The 13,836-nt window shown below is 42.9% G+C and overlaps 1 protein-coding gene across 3 annotated transcripts in view; it reads left to right on the forward strand.

Annotated features, from left to right (window-relative positions):
* Maco1 (macoilin 1) overlaps positions 1-13,607 on the forward strand; it is a 119,224-nt gene extending 105,617 nt beyond the window's left edge. For all 3 annotated transcript variants that reach the window (XM_045150159.1, XM_004657500.3, XM_045150160.1), the window contains 3 exons: positions 3,922-4,042; positions 7,414-7,588; positions 11,543-13,607. In XM_045150159.1, the coding sequence (XP_045006094.1) occupies positions 3,922-4,042; positions 7,414-7,588; positions 11,543-11,745 (499 nt within the window). In that variant the 3' untranslated portion in view covers positions 11,746-13,607. The remainder of the gene's footprint in view (positions 1-3,921; positions 4,043-7,413; positions 7,589-11,542) is intronic.
* The last annotated feature ends 229 nt before the right edge of the window (positions 13,608-13,836 follow it).

The following is a 13,836-nucleotide window of genomic DNA, read 5'->3' on the forward strand; positions in this document are numbered from 1 at the left end:
CTCGAGGGGAAGCTTCACGATGGCAGGGGAAAACGATGGCATGAGCAGAGGGTGGACATCACCCCCTGGCCAACATAAGATGGAACACAGCAACAGGAGGGTGTGCCAAAACTGGCAAGGGGAAACTGGCTTTAATACTCATAAGCCCACCCCCAACAATACACTCCCTCCAGGAGGCATTAATTCCCAAATATCCATCAGCTGGGAACCTAGCATTCACAACACCTAAGTTTATGGGGGACACCTGAATCAAACCACCACAGGTTGTTTGATTTCTTATTATTTTATTTTTTGAGTTCTTTGTATATTCTGGATATTAATCCTCTGTCAGATGTATAGCTGGCAAAGATTTTCTCCCATTCTGTAAGTTGTCTTTTTGCTCTGTTCACAGTGTTGCTGTACAAAAGCTTTGTAATTTCATGAGACCCCAGTGGCTGATTAGTGGTTTTATTTCCTGAGCAACTAGAGTTATATTCAGAAAGTCATTACCTATACCAATATGTTGAAGGGTTTCCCTACTTTTTCCTCTAGCAATTTCAGAGTTTCAGGTCTGGTATTAAGGTTCCTGATCCATTTGGACTTAATTCTTATAAATGGAGAAAGACAAAGATCTATTTTCATACTTGATAGACAGATAGATACCCAGTTTTCCCAGCTCCATTTTATGAAGAGACTATTTTTTCTCCAATGAATTATTTTGGCATTTTGGTCAAAAATCAGATGGCTGTAGCTGCCTGGATTAACATCTGGGTCCTGTATTCTGTTCCATTGATCTACGTGTCTGTCTTTGTGCCAGTACCATGCTATTTTTGTTACCATGGCTTTGTAATATAGCTTGAAATCAGGTATGGTGATACCACCAGCCTTATTTTTGTTGCTCAAAATTGTTTTGGTTAGTCAAGGTTTTTTGTGCTTCCAAATGAATTTTAGGATTTTTTTTCTATTTCTGTATAGAATGCCATTGGAATTTTAGTGGGGATTGCATTAAATGTGTAGGTTGTTTTAGTAAGATTAACATTTTCACAATATTGATTCTTCTAATACAAGTACATGGATGTCTTTCCATTTCCTAGTGTCTTCTGCATTTTCTTGCTTGAGTGCTATAAAGTTTTCATTGTAGAGATCCTCCATTTCCTTGGTTAGGTTTCTTCCAATGTACTTTATTTATTTTTTTGAGGCAATTGTGAATGGGAGAGATTCCCTGGTTTCATCCTGTACATATTTGTTGTTAGTATATAGGAAAGCTACTGATTTCTGTGTGTTTATTTTGTATCCTCCTGCATTGCTAAAAGTGTTTATCAGCTATGTTTGCTGGTAGAGTCTCTAGGGTCCTTAATGTATAGAATCATATCATCTGCAAATAATGATAATTGATCTCTTCCTTTCCAATTTGTATCCCTTTTATGAGTGTATCTTGCCTTATTGCTATAGCTAAAACTTCCAGTACTATATTAAATAAAAGTGGGAACAGTGAACACCCTTATCTTTTTCCTGAATTTAGTGGAAAAGTTCCAAGTTTTTCCCATTTAGTATTATGTTAGTTCTAGGTTTCTTTCTTTCTTTCTTTTCTTTTTTTTTTTTTTTGTTTTGTTTTGTTTTTCGAGGTAGGGTCTCACTCTGGTCCAGGCTGACCTGGAATTAACTCTGTCATCTCAGGGTGGCCTTGAACTCATGGCAATCCTACCTCTGACTCCCGAGTGCTGGGATTAAAGGCATGTGCCACCACGCCCGGCTTTATGTTAGCTATAGGTTTGTCATAAATAGTCTTTACTATGTTGAGATATGTTCCTTCTATTCCTAGTCTCTGTAGGACTTTTTACCATGAAGGGATTTTGGATTTTGTTGAATGCCTTTTCTGCATCTATTGAGATGATCATGTGATTTTTGTCCTTTAGTCCATTTATATAGTGTATAACATTTATCAGTATGTTGAGCCATCCCTGCCAAATACTGGCAAGATGAAGCTGGCTATAATACCCATAAGCCTACCCCCAACAATACACTGTCTCCTGGAGGGGTTAATTCCCAAATTTCCATCAACTGAGGACATGGCATTCAGAACAACTAAGCTCATGGCGGACAATTGAATAAAACCACCACACCCCTCTATTGTATTGAAGGGGTGGAATATGTAAAGTAGTTCACACTCAATGAATACTTGTTGAAGTTTTCAAAGAATAGAGAGAAGGATCATATGGAGCTGAAAGTTAAAATCTGACAGACTTTAAGTATAAGAAAAAATATAAGTCCTACAGTATAAGTACAATCAACCATCTCTACCTGCAAGTTCCCTGCCTGCATGTTGAATCAACTACAGACATAAAATATTTGAAAGCCAGGTGTGATAACACATGCCTATAATGAGAGGCTGAATTGGGGGGATTGCAAGATTGGGGCCAGCCTGTGCTACACACTTAAAACTGTCTTAAAAAAGAAAAAAAAAAAAAGCAACAGAAGGGCTGAAGAGATGGCTTGATGTCTTAGCAGTTAAGGCGCTAGCCTGGGGAAGCAAACACAAGGTTGCACATGCCCACTAGATGGTACAAAGATCTGGAGTTCAATTGTAGTGGCTGAGGCCCTGGTATGCCAATTCTCTCTAAAAAAATTTTTTTTAATAAAACAGAAAACAAAGTATCTACCCATTTTGCCTTTCTCTCTGTACAAACAAATTTTTTTTTAAAGGGGGGTCTGGAGAGATGGGTTAGTGATTAAGATACGACCCAGGTTTGATTCCCTGACCCAGGTTTGGTTCCCAAGGACCCATATAAGTCAGATGTCCAAGGTGGCACATGTGTCTAGAATTTGTTTGTGGTGGCCAGAGGCCCTGTTGCACCCATTCTCTCTCCTCTATGCCTTTTCTTTCCACCCCCAGCAAATAAATAAGTAAATAAATAAATAAATAATTTTTTTAAAAGGGGGCATGGCTGGGTGTGGTGGTGCATGCCTTTAATCCAACCACTCGGGAGGCAGAGACAGGAGGATTGTCATGAGTTCAAAGCCACCCTGAGACTATATAGTGAATTCCAGGTCAGCCTGAGCTAGAATTGAACCCTACCTCCAAAAAAAAAAAAAAAAAAAGTGAGGGAGGGCAACTGGAGAGGTAGACTAGTGTGGTTAAGGCACTTGCCTGCAAAGCCTAACAACCCAGGTTTGAGTCCCTAGTACCCATCTGAAACCAGATTAACAAAGTGGCGTATGTATCTAGCATTTATTTGCAGTGGCTCAAGGTCCTGGCACAGTCATTCTCTCTCTGTCTGTTAGTCTTTCTCTGTCTCTGTCTCTCTGCTTGCAAATACATAATTTTTTTTTGTTTTGTTTTTTGAGGTAGGGTCTCACTCTAGCCTAGGCTAACCTGGAATTCACTATACAGTCTTGTGGTGGCCTTGAATTTATGGTAATCCTCCTACCTCTGCCTCCTGAGTGCTGGGATTAAAGGCATGCGCCACCGTGCCCAGCTTGCATAAACTTTTTTTTGTTTTGTTTTGTGTTTGTTTTTGTTTTTCGAGGTAGGGTCTCACTCTAGCCCAGGCTGACCTGGAATTCACTAGAGTCTCAGGGTGGCCTTGAACTCACAGTGATCCTCCTACTTCTGCCTCCCAAGTGCTGGGATTAAAGGTGGAGCGCCACCACGCCCAGCTCATTGCATAAACTTTTTATTCAGTCCTTTTTTTACTGAAGGATACAGTATGTACAACAGTTTACATAGCTTTTATCTTGCCTTAGGTATTATAATGTAGAGGTGAGTTTACATGGCAGGAGAAGCCTTTATATATAAAGCCTATGCTGTCATGAGGAATTGGGGAGTATGTACAGACACTGGTGTTCTCAGGTCTTGGAACGTGTCATCCCCGGTCACAAAGTTGGGTGGGAGAGGGAGCTTAGAGTCTTTGAAACCTTTTATTTCCTGCTCTTTTTCAAAAGGGGAGAGTGCACAGAAACCTTACGGAATCGGATCAGAGAACTAGAAGCAGAGGGCAAGAAGCTCACAATGGACATGAAGGTGAAAGAAGACCAGATCCGAGACCTAGAACTGAAAGTTCAGGTAATGAGGAAACAAAAGATACCTTTGAGACTCCAACTCCTGTCTTAGCCTAAATTTGTGCAGTGTGCTGCCCTGTGAAAACAGCACCTTCTGGGCAAGTCCCATTGCCTGTAAACATCTGTATGTGACAAAAGCTTAGAAGCTGTACTCTAGTCATGTTTTACTATGGCTGGCTTTCTAATACATTCTGCCAACATTGCCAGTCCATGGCATGTTTCACACCAGGATTTGGTTTTCCAGAAACTCATTTGACTTTATCAGGCTATACATCAGCTTAGTGTTCTTTGGAACCTCCATCTCACCTTAGCCTTAACCCTCTGTCCAGTGCCAGGGAATTGACCTCATAGATGGCTCTGAGCCATGCAGGTGGCAGTGCTTAAGCAGTATGTGAGGTAGAAAGGTGCCAGGATTATGTACACCTTAGCCAAGTAATTGACATCAACTTTTCAAAGTGACATTTAAAACTAATGTCATGTATTGTAAAGGTTTGGTGAGAATTGTGTGGGCTGGTAAGAAACTACTAGCAAGTCAGTAGAGTAGAGCAGATGATGGAGACAAACCTTATGTGTGTAGTAAAAGGTGGCTTCAGAGATAAAGAACAGGAGCATGAGGCAGTAAAAAGCTTAGAAATAGCTGGGCAACTGTGAAAAAATAAAATCAGAAGTTTATAACAAGAAATTCTAGCTAGGTCTGAAGATATGGCTTAACAGTTAAGGTGCATGCCTGTAAAGCCAAAGGACCCAGGTTCAACTCTCCAGGACCCATGTAAGTCAGATGCACAAGGTGGTGCGTGCATCTGGAGTTCATTTGTAGTGGCTGAAAGCCCTGGTGTGCCCATTCTCTTTTTCTCTCTGCCTCTTTCTCTCAGTTTCTCTCCCTCTATCTCAAAAAAGTAAATAAAAATATTTTTAAAAATTCTAGATAGAAAGGGTTGGCCGCTAAAAAGTAAAAAATATGATGGACATGGTGGCACACACCTTTACTTCCAGCACTCGGGAGGCAGAGGTAGGAGGATCACCATGAGTTCAAGGCCCCCTGAGATGACATAGTGAATTCCAGGTCAGCCTGGGTTACAGTGAGACCCTGCCTCAAAAAATAAAATTATATATATATATATATATATATATATATATATATATATATATATATATAAAAACAGGTAAAATGCAGCATTTGACCTTGAGTTGGGAAGACTTTCTAAGCGTGAAAATAATGGAAAACTAACCAACAGTTGAGTGATGTATACTTAAAAATACTAAAAAAGAAAAAAAAGATCAATATATAAATAACTGAAGACAGTACTTACAAAGCTCATATACAGAGACCAAGGTCAAGGGTGTAAACATAGACTCTGTAGAAGTGTCAGTGACTTACCATCTACCATTACTAACCAGCAGTGACAGGCTGGCCAAGGTTAGAAATCATTTCTCTCCTGTGACATTAGCAAATAATTTTGTTTTATTTTGAAACAGGTCTTGCTACATAGCCCGAGCTGACCTCAAACTCAGGCAACCCTCTTGTCTCAGCCTCCCCAACTATCAGGAATATAGGAATGGGCCACTGTGCCTAGCCAAAGGAGCTTTTAAAACATTTTTGGGGACTGGAGAGATTGATTAGCCATTAATGCCCTTACCTGTGAAGCCTAAGGACCCATGTTCAACTCTCCACATCCCACGTAAGCCAGATGCACAATGTGACACAAGCACTCAAGGTCACACGTGCACAAGATGGTGCACAGCATCTGGAGTTCAATGACAGCAGCTGGAGGCCCTGGTGCACCACACCCCCCCACTCTTGCTGTCACACCTATTTTCTTTCTAATTAAAAAAAGCACTTTTAAAAAATTTATATGCTAAGTGTGTGCATGCATATATGCGCTAGGTCCTCTGCTGCTGCAAATGAATTCCAGACACACCTGCCTCTCTGTGCATCTGGCTTTACAGGGATATTGGAGAATTAAACCTGGGCTGGCAAGCTTTTCAAACATACTCCTTTAACCACTGAGCCATCTCCTCAACTCCCAAAGGATTTCTAAATGATAACATTAATCTTGGCAAAAATGATATAAAATAATCCTCACACATTGCTGGTGGAAGTGCAGCTTTTTGGAGCAGATCATGTACTTTTAAAGTACTACTCCTTTAAGAGTCCAGCTATAAGACAAAAAACCTCCTCAGTGACTGACACACAAACATATGGAAATGCAAAAAAAAAAAAGGACAAAAAGAGCCTGGTGTGGTAGTACATGCCTTTAATCCCAGCACTTGGGAGGCAGAGGTAGGATGATTGCCATGAGTTCAAGACTGCCCTGAGATTACATTAGTGAATTTTAGGTCAGCCTGCGCTAGAGTGAAACTTTTCCCAGACAAAAAATAAAAACCAAACCAAAACAAAAAGGACAAAAGGGACCTCTTAGGAATGAGATACTTCTTAAATTATGTTATGTATATGTTCACAAATAATCATTGAGCCACTAAAACTTCTTTTAGGCAGATGTGACGGCACCGGGAGCCTGAATAATGGATTACAAAACATCTAAAGCTGTACATACAGTATTACTTCAGTTATATTAAGATACAAATGCAGGGCTGGAGAGATGGCTTAATGGTTAAGGTGTTTGCCTGCATAGCCAAAGGATCATGGTTCAATTCTCCAGGACCCACATAAGCCAGATGTACAAGGGGACATATGCATCTGGAGTTCGTTTGCAGTGACTGGAGGCCCTGGCGCCCCCATTTGCTCTCTCTCTCAAATAAATAAATAAATAAAATATATTTTTTAAAAAAGTCACAAATACACACAAGTGGCTAAGTAAATGATATCATGTTTTTCAGAGACTGGATTAGAGTAATTTTCATTATTTAATTTAAACTTTTCTTTATTTCTGAATACTCTGTAATATGTTTTGATTTCTCTCTTAAAATAAAAAATTTCAAACCAGGTATGGAGGCATATGCCTTTAATCTCAACACTCAGGAGGTAGAAGATCTCTGTGAGTTTGAGGCCAGCCTAGAGCTGCAGAGCAAATTCTAGGTTAGCCTGTGCTGGAGTGAGACCCTGCCGCAAAACAAATAAATAAAAATAAAATCCAGTACTTATTAAGTATGTTACTAGCTGTATTAAATGGGATTTTTCTATAGTTTTGAACACAGTTTTGGCAAATTTGATTACAGCATTACAAGCAGCTAATGGAAATGTTTTGTGAGTCCAAATCAGGCTTTCAGGAAAGTGCTTGGTTTGGTGGCTGAGCACCAGGATTCTCTTTTCTAGTGGCCAGGTCAAGAGCAGTAGAATTTCATTTGTGAGTTCAGGCTGTGTGTAGACCTCAATGCCAGACTACCTGTAGCTTGTTGTTTTGCTGCTGTTGATAGGAGCTTCGGAAGTATAAGGAGAATGAGAAGGACACCGAGGTGTTAATGTCAGCCCTCTCCGCCATGCAAGACAAAACTCAGCATCTGGAGAACAGCCTCAGCGCAGAGACGAGAATCAAGCTGGACCTGTTCTCGGCACTGGGTGACGCAAAGCGGCAGCTCGAGATTGCCCAGGGTAGGAGAGCAGCGGGTGAGGTGGGACAGGACTGGAAATGCATGGAATGAAAGAGGGTAACCCTTCTCTTAGAGTTCTGAACTAGAGAGCAGCTTGGTGTTCTCCTCAAGATGTTTGGTGAGTGCCCAGCATCGGGATGGTGGAGTCCTCGCGTTGATTCTGCTGGAGATGTACTCTGCATGAAAGAAAGCATGTCAAGAGCGGGTAGAGAGAAGAGTGAGTGTCTGTATTCTAAGGGCACATGAGAAGAAACAGGTGCAAAGTCACACCATACACATCCTGTGGGACTTGAGAGGCAGGGCCTGGGCCTGAGAAGTTGGAAAGGTTGCATCACAGGGGAGCTGATGTCTGAGCTGGGCGTGAGTGATGAGTAAAAGTTGGATCATGATGGGCTAAGAGTCAAGAGGCCTCCTTACAGGGGGCTTGAGGTGGGTGAGAATTGTGCAGCTGCTGGATTGTATAGAAACAGTGCTCACCCCCCAAAGAAGTGAGTGAAGTGAGGGATTTTGGAAGGCTCTGAACCAGAGGTGAGGCATGACCTGATGAAATGAATTTGGGTTCTTTCCCACAGAACGGATTTGATACATAAACTTATTAGTACTAAGTGGATGCTAGAAAAGATTTCAAGAAGTTGCTTCAGTAGATGGGAAGGATACCTCCACAGGGACTTCCAGAGCAGCCATACTCTAAAGCGCCCAGAGTCTAACAGGATCTAGTTGGGCAGTGGGAGCCCAAACTCTTAAAATTGCTGAACACCCAAGATAGACTTACTCCAATAGATATTTATTAATCCACAAAATAACATAAACATATTACATGTTAGAATAAGTAACGTTGTATGAAAATATCTAAGACATTGTCATTGTCTTACATTAACACATATCTTGACTATGTGACTTAATGAAGATACATTATTCTCTTCTGGCTTGCTGTTCATGTTGTTGAGATTTTACATTCCGCATGGTTTATAGAAGACACTACTTCCTGTCATTACAGGATGAGTGAGAGGAAGGCAGGTGATTTTTAAGTATCCTCATGAAGGTGGTTTTGACCCCATGGATCTTGGCTACACTTGGAGAACTGCTGCATTCTGGAAGGCCAGAGGAGAGGTCAGGAGGGCTTTGTACAGCTGGGAGCATTGGCTAGGCCTTGCAGGATGAATTCTGTCTGAGAGCAGAGAATGACAGGGAAGGACACTGCCAAGCTGAGGAAAGGACCTGTTGAGGACTGTCCAGCTGAGCAATCTAGAGGCCTCAAACCTGGAAGACATGGGAGAAAAGAGTAGGAAGTTTAAGGTCATAAATGAAGTGTACCAGAGAACATGGCCCCTATATTTTCCAGAGGAAGGGGCAACATGTTCAGGCCGATACTTTGGAAATCTTCTAGTAGCAGTGTGAATGATGGAGTTTAGAATGGGATGGTGTGGTGGCAGAGAGGCCAGGTCACCGACTGTGACTGTCTTCTTTCTGAGAGATGTCTGAGAGATGAGTGAAAGTACTGGAATGCAGTCAGAAGAGCAGGACAGCTCTAGGGACTGAGACGGGGAGGGTGTTTGGCTTGGGACATTTCAGTGTGCTGGTGCTCTCCAGATATCCAGGTAAGAGGCATTCATCAGTCAGTTGGAACTTTTGGTTTACCCCAAGGATCTTTACACAATTCAGAAGTTGTGAGAAGTTAGTGAAGCGACAGGAGTGGCTTAGGATGGCCCAGAGTATTGACCAAGGGAAGGCGGTGCCACATAAGGCTAATTAGTCTGTGACCCTGAGAAAGACATGTAAAAAGAAGGTTCCTAAGCCGGGCTCAGTGGCGCACGCCTTTAATCCCAGCACTCGGGAAGCAGAGGTAGGAGGATTGCCGTGAGTTCGAGGCCACCCTGAGACTCCATAGTGAATTCCAGGTCAGCCTTGGCTAGAGTGAGACCCTAATTCAAAAACAAAAACAAAAAAAAAAAAAAAGAAGAAGGTTCCTGGGGTGGAGAGATGGCTCAGTGGTTAAGGCATTTGCTTGCAAAGCCAAAGGACCCAGGTTCGATTCCCCAGGACCCACATTACCCAGATGCACAAGGTGGCACATGTATCTGGAGTTTGTTTGCAGTGGCTGGAGGCCCTGGTGCGCATGTACACACTCTCTGTCTGTCTGTCTGTCTCTGCCTCTTTCTCTCAAATAAATAAATAAATAAAATAATTTTTGAAAAAGAAGGTTCCTGGGAATCCTTCTTTGAAGCTGGGCTTCTTGCCTGCCACTGGGTCTTTTTCCCTCCTGACTCCACACACAGCAACCAGCCCCTGTGCTTCATCCCTGTTCACTGGGATCAAGATCTCTTGGATAAAGTAGCACCTGCCATCCGGAGTCAAGGGAGTTTGCTACCCAGCATGGCTGGGCCTGGCCCAGCCCGAGTCCTTGGAAAGTGAGAAGGGTCTTTGCCAGAGCCCTTGAGGTGTCTTGGTGTTACTGATAAAAGAAATCAAACAGGTCTGCTTGGGAAAAGATAGAATGGCTCAGGTATCAGGTGCCGCTAGGTCTTCTACTCATCTGAAGCTTATTTTGTTCAAAGACAATGAAAGTATTTGGTGCTTTCTTGAAACTTGAGGGCCCTAAAGGAAGCACAGGTGCAGTTCCTTTCCACTGCTCTGGGCTCCTGCTTCCTTGCTGCCTCCCTCCTGATCCTGCCTGACTTTGTGATTCAAACCAACCCCTTGTTCCTTCTGCAGCATTTGATTGTCCTAGCACAGAACAGTTTGCATCTCTACTGTGTCCTTTTGAGACAGACACCACCATGAACCTTACATTCCAGATACACTGCTGTCTTCTCTCAGACCCATGAGCAGTGTCACAATAAAAGCAGCATACCTGCAGCTTCTCTTTTGGGAGACCAGGGAGCCACATGGCGCAGTGGGGATTGTGTGGTTTGGGACCAAGTGCTGCTGTGCATCTTAATAACTAGATGAGCGTGATGCATAGCCTGTGGAGCCTCGGCCCTCTACCGGACTGCGCGCAGGAGTTGAGTCATGGGGGAAGGAGACATAGCCTCACTCTCAGCCCTCACAGAGCTCCTGGGCCACGCAGAGATGACAGACACTGTCACTTCCCATAGACAGTGGCAAGAAGAGGAGTGCCGAGGGAGAGTGTAGACTGAGCTGACTGCATGGAGTCAGACCCAGCTGTCAGCAGCTGTACACCTCAAACAAGCTGTTAGCTTCTTGGTGCCTTGCGCTCTTCATCTGTAAAGTGGATGGTGGTGATAATTCCCACCTCTTTGGGTTGTCCTAAGAAAGAAATGAGTGAATATATTTGATCACTTATAATATGCCTGGCTCCTGTGGAGCCCTGTGTGTTAGACACAAAGGGGAAAGCTTAGGGTGGGTTGATCATCTAGGGGTCAGGGTGCTGATGTAGGAGGAATGGAGAAAGCTCTGGAACAGAAGTAGTGCTAGCTGGCAGGAAGCAGAAGGCCGAATGGGCCAATATTGCTGAAGTAGACACCTGCACACTGGGCAGCAGTCCCAGAACTTGGTTTGTTGTCTGTCAGAGAATCTGATATGACTTACTCAGGACCAGCATTCCTTTTAGGCTGCTCAGAGACTTATCTATTCAAACCCAGGGCCCCTGGGAACTGACTGCTTTAGTCACACTGACATGAACCAAATTGTTTTTCACCCTAAGCCAGAAAAGCAGTAAACTGGCTCACAGACCAGGTCTGTCCTGATTCTGCTGTTATACTGCTATGAACAAAGAATGGTTCAACATTTTTCCATTATTGGGAAAGAAAAATGACAAAGCTATTACATGCCCTATGGTACCTAACATATTTATTGTTGACCCTTTACAGGCTGTTTGCCAGCCCTTACCAACTGGTGAATATGGAGTTGTTCCCTCTGAGTTGAGTCTTTGGGGGCCAAGGCGGGTGAATTGAGTCCTTCTTCCTCCCACTAATGGTGGGTCTTGCTCTTGCAGGACAAATCCTTCAGAAAGACCAGGAGATCAAGGACCTAAAACAGAAGATCGCAGAAGTCATGGCCGTCATGCCCAGCATAACGTACAGCGCCGCCACCAGCTCCCTGAGCCCCGTGTCTCCCCACTACTCTTCCAAATTTGTGGAGACCAGCCCCTCTGGACTCGATCCCAATGCCTCTGTCTACCAGCCCCTGAAGAAATGAAGGCCAGCTGTGTGTTTGCCCAAACAATTGGTCACCAGAAGGCTTCGAAAAACAGCGTCTCTGGCAGTCAAGATAAAAAAAAAAAAAAAATTTTTATATTGTATTTTGTGGACTGTATATGTTGTCATTTTTTTTAAAGGGGGGAAAATAACATCCAAGTCTGATTAGAACTTCCCATCAGTTGTTCTTGTAAGTTTTTAGAGGACCTCACAGAACTTCGCAGTTTACTTTTCTTGGCCAACACATTAAAACCATTCTTGGATTTCAAGTAGCCAATTTTGCCTTTTTATGTATTCATACATAGTTTCCTCTTGAAGAAAAACAGCAATTTTCTTCTTTTCAACTCTGTTTTGATCTTAATAAGCAAGCAAAAAAAATGCACATTGTATTCACATGAGACAACAGTTGAAAACTCAGTTTCTAAAATGAAAGGGTTAAATAGCCTATCACAGCTTTGCTTTCATAGCTGCATTTAAGATGACTATCAATATTACAGAAAATAAAGTTTGATCGACCCTCCAAGGTCTAGACAAATTCAGGAGCATCATTTAAGCCAAGGAGAAAGATGACTAGCTGTAAGAATATAACGGGTGCACTGGGCATGGTGGCGCCTGCCTTTAATCCCAGCACTCGGGAGGCAGAGGAAGGAGGTCTCCAAGAGCTTAAGGCCACCCTGATACTACATAGTGAGCTCCAGGTCAGCCTGAGCTAGTGGGAGACCCTACCTTGGGAAAAAAAAATATATATATATAAAACAGGTGCGTTTAAAATATTTACGTCCCCATCCGGGAGTTCAGTCTTAGAATGTGGCTAGCAGCAGTCTTCTTTGTAGTGCCTTGGGCAAAGAAACTTCAAGAGGAAACTTGATGGATTTAAACTGTTTTCCCCCTGTTCTGTCATCTGTCTTCTGTTTGTCTCAAGCTCGCTGTGGATCCTGTTGTACCACTGGTGGGTAGCTGGGCTGGTGGCCGTGGCCACCACCACCTCTTCCGTTCCTTTTCATAGAAAGCGCCACAGTGTTCAGTGCTTGCCACCAATTGAGCACCTTGGGGAGCGGCCGGGCATGTCTCTGTGTGGCTGTAATGATGGCTAATAAAAGCCTGTGGTCTGGGTAGGGGTTTCCCCCAGCATTGCAGTTAACTGCTGTCCTTTACTTCTCATCACCTTGTGTTTGATAATTTCAAGAAGCTTGACTATTCCTCCACTCTTGTGCCAAGTTGAGTTGATTTTTTTTTTAAGACTTAAACTCAAAAACTGCACAAAGGTAATGGTTTCAACCGTGTATTATACATTGGTAGAAAAGTGTTTGCGCAGGCAACTTTTGGAAGTGTTTAAGAATCAGGGAGGGGAGGGGGGAGAGGGGCAAAGCAAAGTTGTATTTTGAAAACTTGGAAAAATGGAGAAACCAAGTAGATGGGCTTTGCTTCCTTGCCATGGGTTCTGGAAGGACATAGTTATAAAATTTCCTGTTAATTGGCATGTATATCTCATTTAAAGCAAATTAAGTAGGACAAACGAGTCAGTAAAATAGAAGTATTAAAGAGAATCATCCTTTTAGTCACAGGTCTTACGTTGGGACTTAAAAGCGAACTTCTAGCTTCAGCCAGGCGTGCATGTTGCTGCCATTTGCATTTTTGAACCATCTCGTGTAACTGTCACCATAAAAGTGTTACTCAGAATTGTCATAGATTTTTTTCATCTTTGTGCAAAAACCATGGAAAATTGTCACTGACTTTGTGTTGAGGTTTTCCCCATTTTGCTGCCTTTGGGACACTATTTTCGTTAAATACTTGGTCTTGGCTGCATTCTTTTTTGTTTCCCCCCGTGGGGTTCAAAAGAATAAACGTTTTCTTACGATAAAACTAGTTTTCTGACTTTTTAACTTCTCAGGAGGGCACGGCAAGGTATGTGTTCTGGGTGGGGCTGACGTGGCTCCCACTTTGTTCTCAGCCCCATGTGAGGTGGCAGTGTCCCACATGGCAGGTCACCGGGCAGAGAGCAGCCACATGTCCAGGAGGAGCACATCCCCCTCCCCAGTTGCTTCAATTTCTAACCTCATTTGAGACACACTCATCTCACTTTCTTGAATCT

This window comes from Jaculus jaculus, chromosome 5 (genome assembly GCF_020740685.1).
Source record: "Jaculus jaculus isolate mJacJac1 chromosome 5, mJacJac1.mat.Y.cur, whole genome shotgun sequence".
Classification (NCBI taxonomy): domain Eukaryota; kingdom Metazoa; phylum Chordata; class Mammalia; order Rodentia; family Dipodidae; genus Jaculus; species Jaculus jaculus.